Consider the following 19,011-nt stretch of genomic DNA (forward strand, 5'->3'; position numbering starts at 1 on the left):
TTGGGTAAACTATTCTAAATAGGTACGGTGCTGTTCTGAGGTATGCAAGCCCCGTAGAAGGATTTCGTTAGAGACTCGGTTGAATTCTTGACAGCTGCACCTAATGCAGTTGTTCCACACTTGAGACCCAACACGAAGGTCCCAGCCATCACGTCGGCCATATACGCTCCTGTATGCGTATGGTCTTTTGGATAATTGGCGTTGACAGTTGACGGGCCCAAGTTAATCATGGCTTGAACTGCATACTGCTTATGTGGAACATGATGAACATCTGGGCTTGCTAGTTCGGCAGCCGCATGCCTTCAAGATGGTCAGTGAAAGTATAAGGCTTCGCTGATTCGGAATACTCACCAAGCGTAATAGTCGAATCTGGCCGTCTCGCCAACACACGTGCCACTCTCGCAAATGTTGTTTGGGGTAGGGGAGTTTAAGATAACCTTTGCCCCCTTGTCAAGGAATAACTTCGCAGCGTTTTTATAGTAAGCCGGATACGTCAGTACCGTCTCCTGAACGCCATTATACGTCGTTTGGCAGGTCTGAGCACCATCTCCTGGGCAGTCGGTTCTGCCGTTGTCAGTACTTAGACTGCCGCCGTCGTTGTGCCCGAATTCGATAACGACCCAATCACCCGGTTTCACTATGTTAGCCACTTCCGTAAAGCGGCCTTCACGGGTAAACGACCTTGCGCTCCTCCCGCCGATCGCAGAGTTACGTACGACATAATCGGAACCGAAGCTGTACTGAAGATACTCGCCCCAACCCTCGGTGGGGATTCCCGAGCCACCGCCTCCCTTTGCCATTGTCGAATCGCCGCAAAGATGAATAGTGGTAGGAGCTGTCGGTGCAGCTGTGGCAGTTAGAGCCAGCAGCCACCAAACCCCGCGGAAACCCATAGTCAAAATATCACAAGGAAGGCTGATGTGGTCTTTAAACTAAACGCGATGAGTTGTTGATGGAAACTCGTAACTGTGGCGGGCCTGGTTTAAAGGGGGAATGCCAATGGTATCTATATATCAACACGATATTAATAGGCCAGGTAGTCTATTAACACTGCACAAGTTGTACCCATCGGTGATTCTAAAAGAAATAGCTGGGCATTTAATTCCGCTACTAAGACAACACGATCTAGACCGAGGCCCGCATCACGATGAAACGAAAGCCCACAGATCCCGGTTAACAATAAACGCGTCTGGTGTAAAATTTACTAGCTACGTTTTAATTATTCCGTATCTTATTGAACTCCGCACGTAGGCTTATATACGGCGAGACCCCGAACAAGGCGGGCTGAGGGGACCGGAGTAAATAAGACATTTGCCGGGACATCACCCTCCGTAAATTCTATCGGTCAATTGCCTAAACAGTCAACTTGGCCGGCTCATATTATTCCCCAACAGGCAAGATAGAGCCGTATCCTTGGCAAAATCTAATAATTGGTGGCTTTTGAATAGTTAATTGCCGCCAATAATTCGTTATACCCAAGGAGATAATTATGACAGGTAGTCTACATAAGTACCTCAAGCAAGATGTGCATGTAAATGTAAACACATGTAGTACTTGGCGACATTAGAAGTTGACGTGAATTTCTTTGGATTATCATACCGGTCATTAAACAAGACTTTGGATTTCTGCTACGCCCAATAACTGTGTTATGATTCACACGACAGCCATGTGTATCTGTATCCCATGTTGGCTCTCTAATTTGATCGGGACGCCTGGAGCAACGAAGAAGATAAATCCTTCCTTAAGATGATGATCTGTACCGTCGGCATGCATTACCCCATTCCCAGAAGTCACGATCATAACGCCGGGCCCATCGCTCCCGGTAAGCTCCTCACTCTCGCCGGCGCCTAGGTCTGTCTTGAGCATGTCGAATTCGCTCATCGGCGGCCTGTATACTACCGTTTTACCCTTCTTGCTTTTGTCTGACTTCTGGCTAGGGAGGTATACGTCATCCCTACTATGAGCCTTGAAGGTCAGAGTATCCGCGAACAGGTCGGCATTATTGCGGTCTCCGGGTGGACAGAAGCCGACGTTGAGCACGTTGTTGCTCCGAGCCATACACTCGACGATATCACCAGCTAGATATGCGTGGATCCCATCCGCAGGAATCCATATCGCGTCGCCGGGATTGAAGACCATAAAGTTCATGCACAGAAGTGCAACTAAACTGCCTGCATCTTCTGGGCCGTACTGGTCTTGAAGACGAGGAAGTAGGTCTAGAATATAGGCTGCATCGCCTAGCTGATCTCTCGGGGTCTTTGCGAGCTCTGTCTGAACTATCTTAACTGTCTTAAGGTCGGACTTGAGTAGATTCCTGGTTACGGTTCGTAGTGTCTCATCTGTCCATTTTCCTGGATTCTCTGGATTGAACTGCCGAAGTGGCTGTAATTGAAAAAGGGGCGTTATTTGGTCAAGCGGCTTGAATCCGGCGAATACCTCGAACTTAGACAGCGCTACTGCAATCTCAGGTTTGTGATTTGGATCGGTGAAGTTGTTCGGATCCTTCTCGTGAAGCTTTTTGGCAAGTTCTTTGTTGGGATGGATCTGCAACGGAAGGGCCTTTGCTATTGATAGGATCTATAGTGTTTCGTGAGTTTTTTCTAGTTACTACCTAACGAAGTTGGCTTCTTTTAGTGAGACGCGGATCTTACCTTGGGCAAATAAGGTAGCTGTCCGCCAAATTTTTCGATGACCTTCTTCCCTAGAAGCTGCTCTTTATTCTGCTGGAGCACTTCGGCCAACGGTTCGCCGGTATCCAGCTTACGAGCAGGGAAATCTGGGTAATCTCCAAACCACATTTCCGAATAAAACTCGTCATCTTTGATATGGAAATCAGTTCCGGGGGTCTGCGCACACATCTGTGCTGCCAGAGACTGTTTTCCCTTCTTGCCCCAGGGGTAGTTATTGCAAGAGCCGCTCAGCTGGAAAACGAGTTGAGGCGTCATTTTGACGACCGCGATGCGCGTTAGATTTAATTATTTACTTTACTTTGATAGAGACAATACGTTAGATGGAATGTCTAAAGAAGAAATTGACTAGGTGAATCTTCTTCTAGTATCTATAATAATATTAGGTGGATGAAATGATGACTGCTTTCTAGCATGATCTTGTTGCTGGAAATTGTTATATTCCCTTTTCTACACAGTACTTAAAATCTGCCACCGTGTTGTTGGCATGTCGTCATAGAAGACGTTTGTGTTAGACCTCAGGCATGTCATTACGTGGGGGTTTGGGGGATTAGATGGATTTAATAATACCTGATGAATTAGCACTTGATGAATGCGGTCAATATCTGCTACGACGCGTGGCAATCTAACCCAGAGTTCCGTTCAATCAACAATCACCCTTAAAGTAATACGAATTGTTTAAGAATAATCATGGAGAAATCGATGCCAACTCCTAGCGACTACGTACGACGTTCCACATGGCTACCTCTATCATCTACAAAGGCGATATGACCGCCTAAACGTAAATTGATCGATCGATCGCCCAAATGCGGCTGAGCGCTAACCCAGGGACATTGTCATAGAACCGGTTTTATAAGACCCCTACATTGAAAAAAGCATAGAGAAACCAGCTACTTTCTAGCGACTGATCTCAGAACTGAGGTTCTTGGAAATGGACTTTCCAAGAATAAAATGTCAATTGACTATTGGCCCTAGAAAATAGTAAACCGGCTCTGCGCTAAAAGGAGTTCGGCCTCTAGATCTTCATCACCAGACTTAGTTCTCTAGAGAGCCATCGACGTCATCGGCCTAGCTAATAGCCAATTGGTCAAGTACGAACATCGCCTTTTGAATAAGAACAAGAAATCATGGAAAATTCGAGGCGCCGGGCGTGTACTAGTTCTATCACCACGTATATAAGTTGGAGGACTTGTTCAACTCGGCAGATTTAGTTCTTTAAGAGTTGGCTGGCTGTTACGCACAACCTACACAATGTCTACTAACCAAGACAAAAAGCGATATGGCTCTTCGGACCAAAACCTAACTAGTACCAGAATCGCAGACATCCTTCCGGTTCCGCCAACGACACAGCCTGTTAGCGAACCCGAGAAGCAAGCAAAGGCAAATAGTCTAGCTGAAGAACCAACACTCTCTCATGCTTTGGCGACTGACGACCATGAAGAGAAAGGGCTGGCTCAACAAGAACACGACGAGGAGGTAGTTGATTTAGGTTGGAACGAGAAGAAGCATGATATTCCTGCGCCGTTAGTCGGAGGCTTGGACAACGAAGATTTATGGCTTCTTGTTCGTAGATTTAACAAGGTACGATAAGGTCGCTTGGACTCGGGTGGCTAGAGTACTAATAGAACCGACTCGCAATAGCAAGTATACCAAGTCAAAGAAGTTCTCGCTGCTGTGCCTGGGGATCTGGATCTAAATATCGCCGACGAGGAGGAATTCTCTCCCGATAAATTACGCGCTAATATCGAGCGTTTTTACATGACCGTCGTAGTAGGATTACTCGCAGCTGTGAAGCATGTTGCACGGTTACGCTCGTGGCGTGAGGCCCGACGGACCTCGTATTTTTGCGCGGTAAGCTTTGCCGAACGATGACCATAGATGATTGTCATTACCTCTCGTGGCCAATACTGACAAGCACATACAGGCTTACTTTGTCGCTTGGGCGTTTGATATGATTGTCCCACTTCTAACATTGACTTTGATCATCTTGATCGTCTACCCGCGGTCGAGGGAGATTTTATTTCCACCAGCGCCCCTCGCTTTGGTAGATACCAAAACCGGCGGCGTACAGAAACCTAAGGCTGGCGTTCTTGGTAGTACCGAAAGCCCAACTGGGGCACCACAGAACTTTAAAGGCGAGGCTGTAGAGCAGGAGGCTAGCAACTTCGTCAATATCTTTACTTCCATCGTAGTTACTAGCGCCACGGGAAAACACCCGCAAGGAGCGCCCTCGACAGAGACAGGTTCTCCTGACGATGCCGTGCCCGATCCTACGAGGGCAACTATAGCAGCTGCCGAGGCAAAAGACGTTGCGGCTGGAGGTAAAGCCGGCCCGAAGCATGATAAGACTAAAGTTCCTGTCGAGACGGCAATGTGGACAAATATGAGACCTATCATGCACGGCATCGCAGATGTGTCAGATACGTGGGAGCGATTCGCAAACGCTCTTTCTCCTACGCCGCCGTTCCCAAGGGAGGTCTATAGACTTAGGCTTGCTACTTTGATTGCACCCCTCTTCCTCATCTCCTTGTTCGTCACGTCATATATGTTTATGAGAGGGGTGACATTTGGAGTAGGTGTTGGCTTCTTCGGGGATCCCATCATTTCACGCGGATTAAAGTGGCTTAACCACGCATTCCCTCACTGGCAGAAGCTCCTGGAGCTTCGCAATACGGTCCTCAAAGGTGTACCAACCAATGCGCAGTTGACACTCACTCTGCTTCGCACAGGCGAGGCGAATAAGGCACCTTTACCACCACCTCCATGCATCAACGAGCCGCCCCCCGAGAGGCCTACGGAAGTCACTGATGCCGAATTGCGAGCCACTGGGGCCGAACCCCCGTTAAACGCGACCGACGAAGAGCTTCAGGAGGCCATGGAGCACGATCCACGAACTGCATACGAGACTGGTGGTTCGGACATAGATGCCGCAAAGGGCTCATCCAAGCACGGTAAGCGTGGGAGTAAGATTATAGGTTTCTTCAAGGGGACAACGAAGGGCGCAGTTAAGGCGGCCATTGGGTCCGATCACGCTCGGGCGAAGGCGGGATCTCATCACGCCAGGAACCGTCTGGGTGCCGTTCCACGGTCGAACACTAACCACGTTTCTGGACCTGTCGATTTTAAGAGTCGCTACAACGGTAAGAAAGGACATGTATATATCACTACGAAGTCGACGATCCCAGCGGTATCCTTTAGCACGGACGAGACAATCGAGAAGATCGGGTCGGCGGAGCGAGAAGATTTACACCCGCTATGGGCCGTGGCAATCAACGATATCGCCGAGATTAAGAAGGTTGGCGGATACGGATGGAAGGCTAAAATCGTTGTGGGCTGGTCTCTGGGTAGAGAGGTGGCTGACGGGTTGGAGATCACGGATCGGACGGGGAATGTACGGCGCATCACTGCCCTGCCTATGAGGGATGAGTTATTTAACCGTCTCGTGGCAATCGGAGGACAGAAATGGGAGGCCTGGTGAGAGGCTCACGACCACAAATTTCCCGATATTTTCATATGTCTAACAGAAAGGGGTAGTGCAAAAGCATGTCCGGGCGACTGATTAGTCGCTATAGTTTTACTTCTTTGTATATATAGTAGAGAACGTGTAGGATAAGGGCATATATAATCTTTCAATCTATTATGTAGTCGCGATACTAGAGGCTCGCATCTACTAATACGGATGTTATGGTCTACTCCGCTTCTGAATAGGTCGCTCACGTATTCAGTTCCATGCTATAGCTTCTCTTGACTACTTAGAATACATGAAACCCTCCAGCCTACATAGGATAATCACAACCCTTATCATGAATCATATCAAGTGTATTGAAATAAGATCTTCAGTATCATACCTATCGGCTATGCGGGCTGAATTAAAATTACGACGGCTATGCAAGTAAAGTGACATCGCAACGTCGTAAAGCCTGAAGATCATAGAAGCTGGAAACATGCGATAATGACATGCAATGCTGATGTAGGTCTATAAAAAGGGGTGTTTGGTTCCATCTCTACTTTAGAAGCATGTCGCACCATCCCCCAACTAAATAATCATTACAATGCGTATTCATCTCCTAATTCTATCAACTCTCCTCCCTGCCGCCTTTGCGCGGCAGTCCAGCTGTGCGGAGGACTGCGAATCTTGTGGCTGGTATTGTAACCAAGGTTGTAGCGCACCGCTAGTAAGCAGCGATTGTAATCGATGCCTTTACTGCCGGCGTGAAAGCTCCTCGTGCGGCTTTCTGGATGTCGGCAACACGTGGACACATGACCCACCAAGCAAAGACTTGTGTGATGCTTGCAATGAGGGATGCTGGTGTCATGGCGACTGGTATTGCATGGACAACGCTACAGGCCCTCCTCCACCCTCCCCTCCTACTACTACACCAAAGGCAACTGTAGCTAAAGCCACGAAATTACCTTAGGAGGTCATAGAGGGAAAGGGCAGAAGGGGAAGGAGGAATACGGGTTTTATGTGATTTTAGATATATAGAAACCTATGAGATCAGATCTGTATATATGTTAGGTACTTTAGGGACTAAGGGTAACCTGATGAAATAAAGCCTGTGGGCTAGAGTTAAGCCATGAAACTCTGAGATGAACTGTTGATGTCGCTGGAAGCTCTTTAGTCCTAGATGCTTCGGTAGTTGGGATATCTGACACTCACCTATTAGAAGCATCTCAATAGAATCTCCAATGGATTAACGTAAATGCTTTGGAAACTCAGGCTTCTTAGATTTCCGTAGCGGTCTCATACAACTCCTGACTCTTGAACAGCAAACTGATCTTTTTCAGAGTCTAATGTAGCTAGCGCATCGAATGGCAAGGTGACCATCGGGGTTGTATGCCCAACATCAACATTAAATAGAATGGGGAATTCCTTCTTAGAGAGCGGACCATCGCATAAGAGACCTTTGATGACACTGATATATTTTTCTCTCTGCTCCGTAGAGTCGTACCCGAATGGCCGGCCTACTACTAAGCCCGCGGCTTCTTCAAAAACACCCTGGGCAATAAGATCTGCAATGCCAGCCTTGACCCGATCTATCGGGTTTCCCGATCCAAACTTTTCCCCGGTAGCCGTCTCGAAGAATATAATCCGGCCTCGCCAATCTGGAACGATGTGTCGCACCCCGTTGAGACGTGCCATAACGGATAGACAGCCACCGAAGAGCCGTCCTTGCGCCTTGCCTGACCGGAGCCATATCCAACCGGGAGTAGGAACGAGCTCTGTCTTGTGTATAGATGCCGGATCGTGGAACCAAGAAGGATGCCTATGCGCATACGTTGGCGATCGTGGGACGTCGCCAATAGGTTTGCGATCCGCGATAGCACGGAAAAGGTGTTTAATACAGAATGCAAGTGGCAATGCTTCATCGTCAACTGATTCGGACGCGCCGAGCTCTGGGATGACCCCTGGCCCGTAGAAGGTACGGAGTCCCGTAAATGCGTGTAAAAACCAGTGTAAACCGGTAATATCGGAGTAGCCTACGACTATCTTGGGGTTGGCACGAATGATATTATGTAGATCCGTATCGGCAATCAGACCTGGTAGCAACTCCGTGAAGGATGGCCCACCGATGGTGCAGATGATGGCGGAAACCTCAGGATCTATGAATGCGGCGCGCAGCTCGGATATGCGGTTGGTGATAGATGATTGAATGCCTGTATCCTTATTATAGAATTCTCGAACGTTGTAACCCCGTCCTTCGAGTACGGCGGTAGCTCGGGACACGACAGCAGGATATTGGTCATTAAGTCGAGCTGAGGGCGAGATGAAGGCAATGGTTGCACCTGGGTCCAAAGCCTTTGGAATTATGATTGAAGGCATTTTAGGTTATAAATATGTTGTATCTGACATCTAGTTGTATGGTCTGCTGGTGTCGGTAGCTTGGAAAAATACTTATATTACTATTAAGTACGGAGACTCGATTGTTGGAGGTCTGTCGTGGGTTATACAAGAGGATAACCCCCCGACGCGGGGTTAAGGTAGAGAGTACAACGTGTATAGTAAGCCGAGACTATGGATACATCTATAGTGTATCAATACCTATAGAACTGATCTCACGACTCTTATTGGCTCGGGATGATACACTTATCTGTTCGTGAGATATTAAGATTTAATTAAAATGGTTTTCGTGTTTTAAGATAGAAGCGAAGGACGATTAAGAGAGCCAGGTGTATGTAGGAAGTATATACCTAATATATTAATTAGTATTAGACAAGTGGTTGAAGTGTGTCTCAGTTGTTTTATTTCATTAACTAGAAGATTAGGACAGTCAACTTAGAAGTCGTAGTGATTGTCATATGCATGGATGCATGACATTAGATAGATCAATGCAAGGTAGGAAAGCGGCTCCATTCAGCTGGGACCTCAACGACAACCTTATATTGAGTCCGAAATCGGAGAGAGATTTGAAGGTTTGAAGAAGCTGGTCTAAGTACCTAAATTACCTAGTAGGTACCTAGCTGCATGGTAGGTAAGACGCGATTGACCCACACTCAGGAACCTCTTTAAGATTTCCCCTTTATATAGTTAACATAACTGAAATTCTTCCTATTTCCTAGGTAAATGCCAACCTAAGAGGGCAACTCCGCTATAATTCACCGTAATTCAGACTTTAGATTACAATGAGATGTATACACCTTTTTATAGAGTCAGAGCGGGAAGCATCCGTATGTGGGTCACAAACGCGTCGACAAGTCCCGACGTGCGACAATCACGCGATGGTAAGAAAGAGTCTAAGTTAGGGTTAGCGAAATGATGATAAGGAGTAGCTTGTGGAGATTTGGCCCGAGCAGCATGCACGAACCCCCATAGCAGCCCGTAGTTCCCGTCGTTTGCTTCTTTAAGGTCCTAACCTAGGTAGTTGCCCAGTAGCCTGGGTAACCTAGCAACCCGGGAAACTGCAAACAGACAGACTTCAGATAAGAACTGCCAAATATTTTTCTTTTCTTAAATCGGCTTTCCAAATCTTACCTTACCACTTAACAACTTTCCAATCTTAAGACGGGAAACCACATAGAAGCACATACGCGTATCATCATCGTAACTTATCATCGCCAACAATGTCTTCTGCTTTTGTTCAGCGCCCGGCTCCGGCCTTCACTGCTACTACCGTCTTCCCTGGTGGCGAGTTCAAGGACATTTCCTTGTCGGATTATCTTGGTCAATGGTTTGTCTGCCTTCCTGTTACTCCTGTCACTAGCCATGGTCGTCTCTACATCTCCGTCCGCATCTCCGTCTTGCCGACGTAGTGCGTGCGTGCGTATGAGCTTCTCGTCCCGTACTAATCCTCGTTTACAGGGTCGTCCTTCTCTTCTATCCTCTTGATTTCACATTCGTCTGCCCGACCGAGATCATTCAATACAACGATGCCCTGCCGCGCTTCCGGGCCATCAACACTACCGTCCTTGGTGTATCAACCGACTCTCACTTCTCCCATCTGGCCTGGACTGAGAGACCTCGCAAGCAGGGTGGCCTGGGCTCAGACTTAGAGCTGCCTCTGGTGGCAGACAAGTCGCACAAGATCTCTCGCAGCTATGGCGTTCTGATCGAGGACGAGGGTGTCGCCCTACGCGGTCTCTTCATCATCGACCCCAAGGGTGTTTTGCGACAGATCACCGTTAATGATCTTCCCGTCGGACGCAACGTCGAAGAGACAATCCGACTTGTTCAGGCGTTCCAATTCACCGACGAGCACGGCGAGGTCTGCCCGGCAGGCTGGCAAAATGGCAGCAAGGGAATGAAAGCCGATCCCAAGGGTAGTCTAGAGTACTTTGCTGCTCAGGATGCTTCGGCTGAGAATGGTCATGTCAATGGAAATGGCGAGTCTAAGAAGCGAGCCAGAGTGGATTAGACCACGAGGGCTACTTATGGAGAAATTGGAGAAGCAGAGACCACTGACGTAAGTGGTCTAGATGGCTACCTATGTACATTAGATTCTTACGAATCAGGCTCTGGCGATGCCTTAATACCGGACAGGAGTAATTAGACCGTGCGTTCTATCTTTCAGGGGAGCGTGAGCTCTTCCATGAAGCACATAATAGCAAACCTTATCATATTCCAGTCTTGGGTGTTGCCGTGGTGCATGCTCTACCAGTCAGGTATACCTATCTTTTGTTTTGGAGATGCGTTCGACGTCTCCAACTTGAGTAGTGGGTATTTGGAGAATTGACAATGGCGTAATCACTCTCCTATTATTATCCATCATGTCTTTGCTCGGTCTCATTATATCATATCTTTAAACGCTGTTCTGTTAACAGTTCTGACACGCTAACACAGCTGTGGTAATAATGCGATTCGTCTCACGGCGTTTATTGAAGGAGAGTCGCTGGGGAATCGATGAAGGATGCATCATCATCGCTGTGGTAACTATGGTTTCTTGTGGCGTGGCCATATTTTCTAATTGTGCTTAACTTGCCGTTATTCTCATGAGAACTATATACACATCCTTCTGTTCATTTAGGACTTGGTCGACCAGGAAACTACAGATGATGATAATTGGCTAATATAGGCAGATCTAATGAATACAATTGAATCGAGGAGTTGTGGGCTAAATCATTCAACTAAAACTTTGTATGTAGTTGTCTGGTTTAGTATTGTTTCGATCTAGTATGAACACTTCACTGGCCTTGCGACTTTACCTCTCATTATTTTCTGTTACTGAATTATAAGTTTTTACACAGTGAGACCCATCTGTTCGAACACCTTTCCAAAGCTACCTCTCCAAGTTTCCTCGGCCAGCTTTCCAAGTCCTACTCCAATCTCTTTCTTGAATGAGCCATCTTGCTCAAGCTGCTCTAAGCTGTCGAAAGCTTCATTTATGTATTCATCTAGTGGCATGGGTGGGTAAGCCTTCTCCGAGCCGCCTTGTATAACGTTTAGGTTTTCGCGATGCTCATGATCGAGGCCTGTATCGACATATGGTGGGATGATTTCAACTATACTTAGATTCTTCTTCGCCTCTTCCGGGGCGAAACTCAATTGTTGTCGTAAGATTTTGGCCAGTGTCTGGAGACCAGCTTTGCTCGAACAATAGGCCGGGTAGAAGCTTAGCGGGACATAGGCTAAAGCGGAGGTAGTAAGAAACAAGTTCGTTTTGTTTCCTGCCTTTGCCAACTCGAAGAGGTGCGGAGCAAACAGGCGAACGAGAAGAGAGGGGGCCGTTAGGTCTGTATTAATCTCGTTGATAATGGCTTCGGGGCTAGAAGTTGACGGATCAAAGAGGCTATAGCTTTTCTGGATCCCGGCATTGATTATGACGGAATCTAGACGGGGGAAGTCCTTCAGGATGCTTTCTACGTTGGCTGCAAGGCTGGTTAAATCGGCAATGTCGAACTATCAAATCATTTAGCGCTAAAAGAACATCTTGGGTTACAAGGTGTCAGTTACTCACCTGGCGTGTCTCAAGGCCTTGTAGCTCTTGAGCTAACGCATCGAGTTTGTCTTGTCTACGACCTGTAACAATGACCTTTTTGCCTAGACTGTGAAAGCGCCGGGCAAACGCCTCTCCAATGCCCGAGGTAGCCCCGATGATGAGGATGGTGTTGATTCTTGAAGACATTTTTGTTAAGCAATGTCAATAATTCCGTTCTGATTTCCGAGTAGTGTTGGTTCTTAGGTGCCGAGAAAAAGAATAACTCGAGCTGGATAACCCCCCTTATTTATGTTCGAGGTAGCAAGTAATAGCCAGGTAGCAAGACTGACGAATTCATTTACTACAGGCTTGAATTCGTCATTGCAATAGACTTAGTCGAAGTATTAGATGGCTTACAAATTCTGTCTCTATGACATATAGACCTAACGGTACCCCAGACGTAAGAGTCGTTACCTAACAGGTTGCGGCTTCGCTAACATTATTAAAAGTGGAAACGTTGCCGTAAAGTCGGGTGCTGGTGGACATCATTCTCGGAGGGAGATACTAGGCTGCAGAATCGGGATTCATCGAATCAGATTTCTAAGAAAGGATTGGTAATGATGGAGTTTAGGGTGGGTTTAGTAATAATTCCGATGGGATTACTCTAACTCCAGTTCATCTCATCTACAGTTCAACTTGGCGAATACAAATGCTCCACTCTCGGATTGTTTCTCGGATTGTTTCTACGCCCGGAGAGACGTGGTCGCTTTTCGGTAACGAGACGGGCAAGTTGAGGTTGGATATCATATTAGGTAGGTAGGTACCCGTTGTATTGTTTCTATACCAATATCTAAATAAATTATACAATCATGGACGTATCATATGCATGAAAACGTCTAGTTAGGCTATAATATATTTCATCTTCGTAATTCATGAAGCATCCCAGTCCGTCTCAAGAGGCAACATGCGGTGCAAGTTAACAAAGGAAAGTAAGTCAAAAAAGAGTGTGTCAGCATGAAATCTCATGTTATCTACCTTCAAGCTGCCCTTCCATTCAATAGTATCTGACGGCCCTCCTCCCAACCTCGGTGATCTGCTATCTCTGTTATCGTCATTCCGGAGTCATCTCTAGCATCGAGGTCGACGCCGGCTTTGTCAATGAGGAGTTTAAGTATATCTGCGTCGCCGTTCTCGATAGCTTGAATGTAGGCGTTGTGACCGCGGTATATCTTATTCGGGTCAGCGCCATGTTTTAGGAGCAACTCGATAATATCGGTGTCAGCTCCGTGAACTCGTCGCAGAGCCTTCACTATAGGAAGGTGTTCGCCGGGTGCATTGACATCGGCGCCAGCTTCCTCCTACATAGGCACGACAGTAGAATTAGCAATTCAAACCCGCACATACATGCCTCTTTAGGGGGTCTGGAATGGACTTACCAGCAAGTAGTGTACTATTTCCTTACGATCTTCGCGGATGGCCGTCGTCAGCGGGGAGAAAACACCTCCATTTCGGTCCTCTACGCTTACGCCCGCCTCGAGGAGTAATTTAATGCTCTCTAGCTGATCGGCTACGACAGCCATCTCCATTACGCCTTTGAAAGCACGTGGTTCTGCCAACGCCGGCAGTAGGCGCTTCAAGATTGTCGGCTGGTGTACTGCCATGCACACTGGCCAGTTTTCTCCTCTGACATTGGGGTCGGCGCCACGGGATAGGAGAAGGTCCTGTTAATTGTTAAGAGCTGATCGTCGATACGCCGGAGAGCTTAGATGGACGGATGTACTCACCACCAAGTCGGCACGATTCTCGCGAATTGCCGTAGTCAACGGCGTAGCACCGGTCTTGGGTGCCTTGTCGTTAGGGTTGACTTTCCCAGTATCTAATAACCAGTATAATGCTTCAACATTTTTGAATTGGACGGCAGTCTCGAGTATACCCTTTGGAGAGTTGAGGTCGGCACCTGCAGCGACGAGAGGTGCTAGATACTGCGTCCGGTAATGCGTTACGCACTTGAACGTAGGATATTCTGCGCTCGGCACATTCGGACCTAATTATTGGGCGAGTACGAAATTAGATCACTTCCGAAAGTATAATATTTGGATATACACAGATAATCACAAAGGAATCCCAAGTGGAGCGAAATGTGGTTAAAGCTTACCTGCACCGTTTGCGAGCAGAAGCTCAAATATATCGGTTCTGTTGTCGCGGATAGATGAGCAGAGCGGCGTATAAATACCATCTTTCTTAGCATTCGGATCGACTCCAGCCTTCAGCAGTACACGAACAGCTTCTATGTTGTTGATAGATGTCGCTAATTCCATGATTCCGGGGGCTTTTTTAGGGTCAGCACCACGGGCCAGGAGCAGCTCGAGGATTCGAGGCAGCCCTGCTGCTGGCCAAAGCTTTGACAAGTTAGTGTTTTATCCGAAAAAGAATTAGATAGGGGACTCCGTTTTATATACCATGTGCTTTGGTCCGGGGAGGTTGGGGTTGGCGCCGTGGTCTAGGAGGCTTATCACAACTTCGATGCGGTTCGACATAATAGCTTCAAAAAGGGGGCAGTGCCCTTCTCTGTTCTTCACATTGGCATCGGAGCCATAATCAAGGAGCATATCAATAACCCTCTTTGTCCTCTTCTTGATTATAGCTGCCATTAATGCGGTATCTCCATTTGTCATAGTATGATTAACATCACCTCCGTAAGTTAGGAGGATGCGAGTGAGATCGGATTTGTCTTCGGCGACAGATATGGCAAAGGGCGTCTCGCACTCCGGACCTGCCGCGAGGTTAGGATCTGCTCCGTACCTAGAACAGAATAACATCAACTGTTAGCAATTTGCTTTATCTATACTCTTTGCTTTAGAAAATGGGAGACCGGGTGCCGAGATGAAGAGATATAAATATATCAGAGGGAAGTATCTTGTTCCCGCCTAAGGGGTACCCCTCGATTCGCTTACTTGAGTAGCATTACGACAGCGTCTCGGAAAGATTCCTCGACAGCTAAAAGCAAAGGTGTCATATTGCGGTTGTCGGGAGCGTTTGGATCAGCCCCAAAGAGCAGGAGGATACGGACAATTTCTGCGTCGTGGCGCATAATGGCCTGATTTAGGATATGGGCCTCAGGGCTACTGTCGGGAGAAACGCCTCGATCCAGTAGCTGCTCAACCAGTTTGTGATTTCCCGAGTCTACTGCGGAAAGCAATGCTTCTCTCAACGCGGGCGTGTTTGCTCCAACAGTATTCCGTGGGCTCCATCGGGGCATGGTATGAGGTTCAGCTTTCAATCGAATGACTTTATACGGCTCAAACGAGTCCAATTCTTCGATAAGCGTATCAACCTCAGTGATGCCCCCCGAAGCCGCTGTGCTATGCGCAATAGACCGGTCCACGGTTTCAACTGTAGATACCACTCGTTCTCGGGCGCCACGAGAAGACGCCCCGCTGCCGACGGTATAGTTGGATATCGAAGGCTCGCGATGTATTTCAGGGAGAAGGTGCAGGCCTGGATTGTGTACCTCTTCACGCGCTCTCAGGGATGAATGATCCGTAATTGAACTTTTGCTATTGGGCGGGAGCGGCCAGATAGGTGGAACTTCGTCTAATTGGTGACTGACGACGGTGCTGTTGCTGTGAGACTTCAGTCTGGTAACGCTCCCTACACTCTTATTCCTGGACATGCGGTCCAGAGCGGCGGCTAGACCCGTGTAGCCAATCCCAACAGACTCGTCTATCTTAGCATCCCCGAGGGACCATTGGAAAACGAGAGCGCTCATCCTCAAGGCCTCACGAGTCTTGGCGAGGTTGTCTTTCATTTTTTCAACGTCGTTATCGGCGAACATTTTGCGCCATCCTTTTTGGATCTTTCCCATCGTACCCTTCTTCTCGTACTCTAGAAGCCGACCCAGCATATGATCGAGCACTTGGAAATCGGTATTAGCAGCTTTGAATTTCTTGTCGAGTTCCGTAATCATCTCAGGTGGGAACCTCTGGTTGCTCCTAGAACATTCGGCTAAGCCAGCCTCGAGCGACCACATTATCCGGCATGTCTCTAGGAAATCGTGTGCTAGCTCGTCGAATTGATGGCCATGCTTTTCTACGGTTCCTACATACTCGAGCATATGGATTGATATCTTGTTCCCAAGGACTGTGGCCTTGTGGCATAGGCCAACTACTGACTCGATGGAGGGGCCCATGACCGCTAAGAAGGATTTTAGGTAACCCTCGATCTAGTCGCAAGGATTTATGCGATATGATTATGATTATTACTAAAGATGATTGCTCTTGATATGGGCACGTAGTATCGCTTCGAAGGAGTAGTAAGTATTTTGTCAAAAGGTAGAGTCTCGAAACAGGACTAAAGGGTCCTCGTTAGGTGGTGGCTGGACCAAAGGCATTTATGTGAAAGGCTGCCAATCATCTAAAACTCAGCTGTGTGGATCCTTGGACATTATAAGTGTACTGCGTAAGGATAGAAATCGCTAGACAGAGAAATCCTAACTTAGCATGAGTCTTGTCTTCGGACTCTGCATATAATACCTTGTTGCTCCTAATTTTGCGCTTGCATCTGTCAATGCGGTCGACCATTAGGCTGTCCATACGCGTTTACGCTCTCAATGTCAAGGATCAGCCCTGCAAGGTTTTCGTTTATCTGGTGGACAGATCGAGAGGATCCTCATAGGTTTCGTTCCTGACGTACGCAGTAGTGCATGTAGCGCGTATACATATGGATATTCCGCCGTTGCGACAGACTAGCAGCTCTCTCCATTATATGTGAAAATCACTGAAATTCGGTACTCACATTTTATTATGTTTATGCTGGGATTGCAGGACATTAAGCAGCGAATCTTTTTTTATAGCTAGCTTCCTCAATTTGAAGGGGCTGTAGTCTAAAGGATTCACGCAAGTTAAGTAGTCTTGAAGGCAAGGATTCTTTATAGACCCCGCCTGTAGAGATAGGTATTGCTTTCTGGCGGAAAAGTAAATATTAGATTATCTCTCTGCCTTCGAGTACCTACCTCATGCTAAATAGATAGATTTGCGATTACATGGGACTAAGCATTCTTGCCATCTTACCCAGATCGCAGTTTAGCCAAGAAGCCCCTCCATTGTGGTGAATCAGGATCGATTATGGAGAAGAAAAAAAGAAAGCATACCCGATTCTCCGGATGGAACCCTAGGTAGCTAAAGAGAACTGAGCCCCGAGGCTCGCAAGGTTTTATCACGCTAAGTCTGCACCGGCTTCGACTCCGGATTCAGACCTCGCGGCGCCAGTGCCTTAGCAGCCTAGAAGGCTCGGTAATTATTTACTAATTACGGAAGTTGTCCAGGCCATTGGTATAGCTTCTCCATCCCCCCACCCCCATCTTGAAGCCCCTAGTGTATAGCTAATGTCAAAGCGCTATTGCACGTTATTCTATAAGCGTTCTTCATTCAAGAAGTTTCTACTAGCTACGTTCGGTTTAGAATAATGTCGAAGATCTTAGTATTCATGAGGATTTTTCTTCTTTTTGATCTGAGGTTGGACCGAGGCCTAGGTCGATAGATCCTGTAAGTAGAGGATGCTTAAGTTCCTCTGGCTTTAGGTTTCCAATATTATGCGGTCGCTTTTGCATATGGTACTATACCGGGTAAATTTCAACGCAAAGGTCAAATAAGCAGTGTAGGTAATGAGTCTCATTAAATGAGACGACATCTGATGGTATTTTATTTTACTTTAATCGCATTTCTTGAATCCATCTCCAATAGTCTCGTGTCGACTTATTATTCTACACGCACTCAAAATGGTATAAGGTTTCCTCACGACAATTTATATAAGTTTCATTATTCGGTGTGCCCTGAGAGGGAATAAAACTTTATTAATATAGGAGCCGGTAGGAACTGTATCAAGAGACAGAAAGTTGACTATTTTACGTTATTAGTCTCTAAAGCTAGGTACCTATCCGACTTTACTAGTAGGATATCTATTTTCTGGTCATAACATACTTGAGTCGAGTAATTTCCATGTTAACTCGATTGTTAGTACTTGTTGGTGTTTCGTTTTACACCTCTCGAGAGCTGCCCCTTGGTGAAGGAATTGGTATATAGCTTTAATAGATAACTTGGTCTCAACATAGATATTTTCCAGGAATTTATAGGGAACAATTATTCTCTCTTATGGTGTTTTTGAAATTGCAATTGGCACTATCATCAGCCCTTGAGATATTCTTAAACTAACGATGCCCGCAATTAATAAATGAGCAGTGTCTAAAAGGGTTGAGAAATAGAAATCAATGCTAATACTAATAAAGAATAAAATAGATTAAACAGATCTCGTAGCTTTCTTAACCCTATAAATAATACGATCATGATATAATAGCCATTGCCAGATAATTATTCGAAAGGGAAAGTTGCCCCAGGAGGGCTCGGAAATGTTTTCTCGAAGAGAGCTATGAATCTTAATAAAACGTCTTCTCTCCCTCCACGAGCCGGCGCAAACAGTCCAAATGGTTGCCCAACTCCGTCTAGTCTACCCAATGGCACAGTCCCAATCGGCCATCTAGCCTAGGATGCGTAAGACACCTATGTTGAGTCTGATGGGGCGAGGATAATATCTAAGCCGTTATCCCACATGGCTTTCTCTACCCCCTTTTCCAAGGCAGTGTGCCGAAGCATATCGCAAATTTCACGGTGTCGATACTCCGTCATACGGTTATCACGAGATTTGATTAATTCGGTCTGCGTGCCATAGGTCAAGTATGTAGGTATCATATTAGTCTGGTACTCTTGTACTAAAATATGGAAGGAAACTAGGGATATATAAGTAGGTAGAAGATATACTAACGACTGGGTAAGGATATATTGCTATGTTCCTCGTTCCACCCGATGACATCGGCTAGTGATTCCACATCTGGGCTGTGTTCAAAATTCGCTATAAATTCCTTCAGTTTCTCTGGGAAATCATGATCTAGTGCGTGTTAGTAAATCTTGTTCTAGGAG

At 46.8% G+C, this 19,011-nt stretch overlaps 8 protein-coding genes across 8 annotated transcripts; 2 read left to right on the forward strand and 6 right to left on the reverse strand.

Annotated features, from left to right (window-relative positions):
* Positions 1–14: 14 nt before the first annotated feature.
* F4817DRAFT_361680 (carbohydrate esterase family 12 protein) lies at positions 15–800 on the reverse strand (the record flags this gene model as incomplete). The annotated part of the gene is made up of 2 exons (XM_049306439.1): positions 15–300; positions 352–800. The coding sequence occupies 2 exons, from the start codon at positions 798–800 to the stop codon at positions 15–17; spliced, it is 735 nt and encodes a 244-aa protein (XP_049154924.1).
* Positions 801–1,458: 658 nt separating this feature from the next.
* On the reverse strand, positions 1,459–3,211 carry F4817DRAFT_350707 (mannose-6-phosphate isomerase). The gene is made up of 2 exons (XM_049304968.1): positions 2,652–3,211; positions 1,459–2,577 (listed from the first exon to the last, which is right to left on the reverse strand). Exons 1-2 carry the CDS (start codon positions 2,943–2,945, stop codon positions 1,654–1,656), a joined length of 1,218 nt encoding a protein of 405 aa, XP_049154925.1. The 5' UTR covers positions 2,946–3,211; the 3' UTR covers positions 1,459–1,653.
* Positions 3,212–3,261: 50 nt separating this feature from the next.
* On the forward strand, positions 3,262–6,340 carry F4817DRAFT_267001 (uncharacterized protein). The gene is made up of 3 exons (XM_049299375.1): positions 3,262–4,268; positions 4,329–4,538; positions 4,612–6,340. The coding sequence occupies exons 1-3, from the start codon at positions 3,939–3,941 to the stop codon at positions 6,163–6,165; spliced, it is 2,094 nt and encodes a 697-aa protein (XP_049154926.1). The 5' UTR covers positions 3,262–3,938; the 3' UTR covers positions 6,166–6,340.
* Positions 6,341–7,344: 1,004 nt separating this feature from the next.
* F4817DRAFT_267012 (peptidase) lies at positions 7,345–9,016 on the reverse strand. The gene has a single exon (XM_049299376.1). The coding sequence runs from the start codon at positions 8,509–8,511 to the stop codon at positions 7,432–7,434; it is 1,080 nt and encodes a 359-aa protein (XP_049154927.1). The 5' UTR covers positions 8,512–9,016; the 3' UTR covers positions 7,345–7,431.
* Positions 9,017–9,075: 59 nt separating this feature from the next.
* F4817DRAFT_350714 (thioredoxin-like protein) lies at positions 9,076–10,788 on the forward strand. Its single transcript, XM_049304969.1, has 2 exons — positions 9,076–9,856; positions 9,988–10,788. Exons 1-2 carry the CDS (start codon positions 9,750–9,752, stop codon positions 10,538–10,540), a joined length of 660 nt encoding a protein of 219 aa, XP_049154928.1. The 5' UTR covers positions 9,076–9,749; the 3' UTR covers positions 10,541–10,788.
* Positions 10,789–12,660, reverse strand: F4817DRAFT_350717 (NAD(P)-binding protein). Its single transcript, XM_049304970.1, has 3 exons — positions 12,458–12,660; positions 12,080–12,401; positions 10,789–12,021 (listed from the first exon to the last, which is right to left on the reverse strand). Exons 2-3 carry the CDS (start codon positions 12,245–12,247, stop codon positions 11,362–11,364), a joined length of 828 nt encoding a protein of 275 aa, XP_049154929.1. The 5' UTR covers positions 12,248–12,401; positions 12,458–12,660; the 3' UTR covers positions 10,789–11,361.
* A 162-nt stretch (positions 12,661–12,822) lies between these two features.
* On the reverse strand, positions 12,823–16,339 carry F4817DRAFT_267089 (ankyrin repeat-containing domain protein). Its single transcript, XM_049299377.1, has 6 exons — positions 14,995–16,339; positions 14,500–14,842; positions 14,196–14,439; positions 13,825–14,084; positions 13,477–13,761; positions 12,823–13,398 (listed from the first exon to the last, which is right to left on the reverse strand). The coding sequence occupies exons 1-6, from the start codon at positions 16,227–16,229 to the stop codon at positions 13,078–13,080; spliced, it is 2,688 nt and encodes an 895-aa protein (XP_049154930.1). The 5' UTR covers positions 16,230–16,339; the 3' UTR covers positions 12,823–13,077.
* A 1,949-nt stretch (positions 16,340–18,288) lies between these two features.
* F4817DRAFT_350724 (uncharacterized protein) lies at positions 18,289–18,879 on the reverse strand. The gene has a single exon (XM_049304971.1). The coding sequence runs from the start codon at positions 18,781–18,783 to the stop codon at positions 18,595–18,597; it is 189 nt and encodes a 62-aa protein (XP_049154931.1). The 5' UTR covers positions 18,784–18,879; the 3' UTR covers positions 18,289–18,594.
* Positions 18,880–19,011: the final 132 nt, after the last annotated feature.

Source organism: Daldinia loculata (genome assembly GCF_022478755.1).
Source record: "Daldinia loculata strain CBS 113971 unplaced genomic scaffold F4817scaffold_71, whole genome shotgun sequence".
In the NCBI taxonomy this organism is placed as follows: domain Eukaryota; kingdom Fungi; phylum Ascomycota; class Sordariomycetes; order Xylariales; family Hypoxylaceae; genus Daldinia; species Daldinia loculata.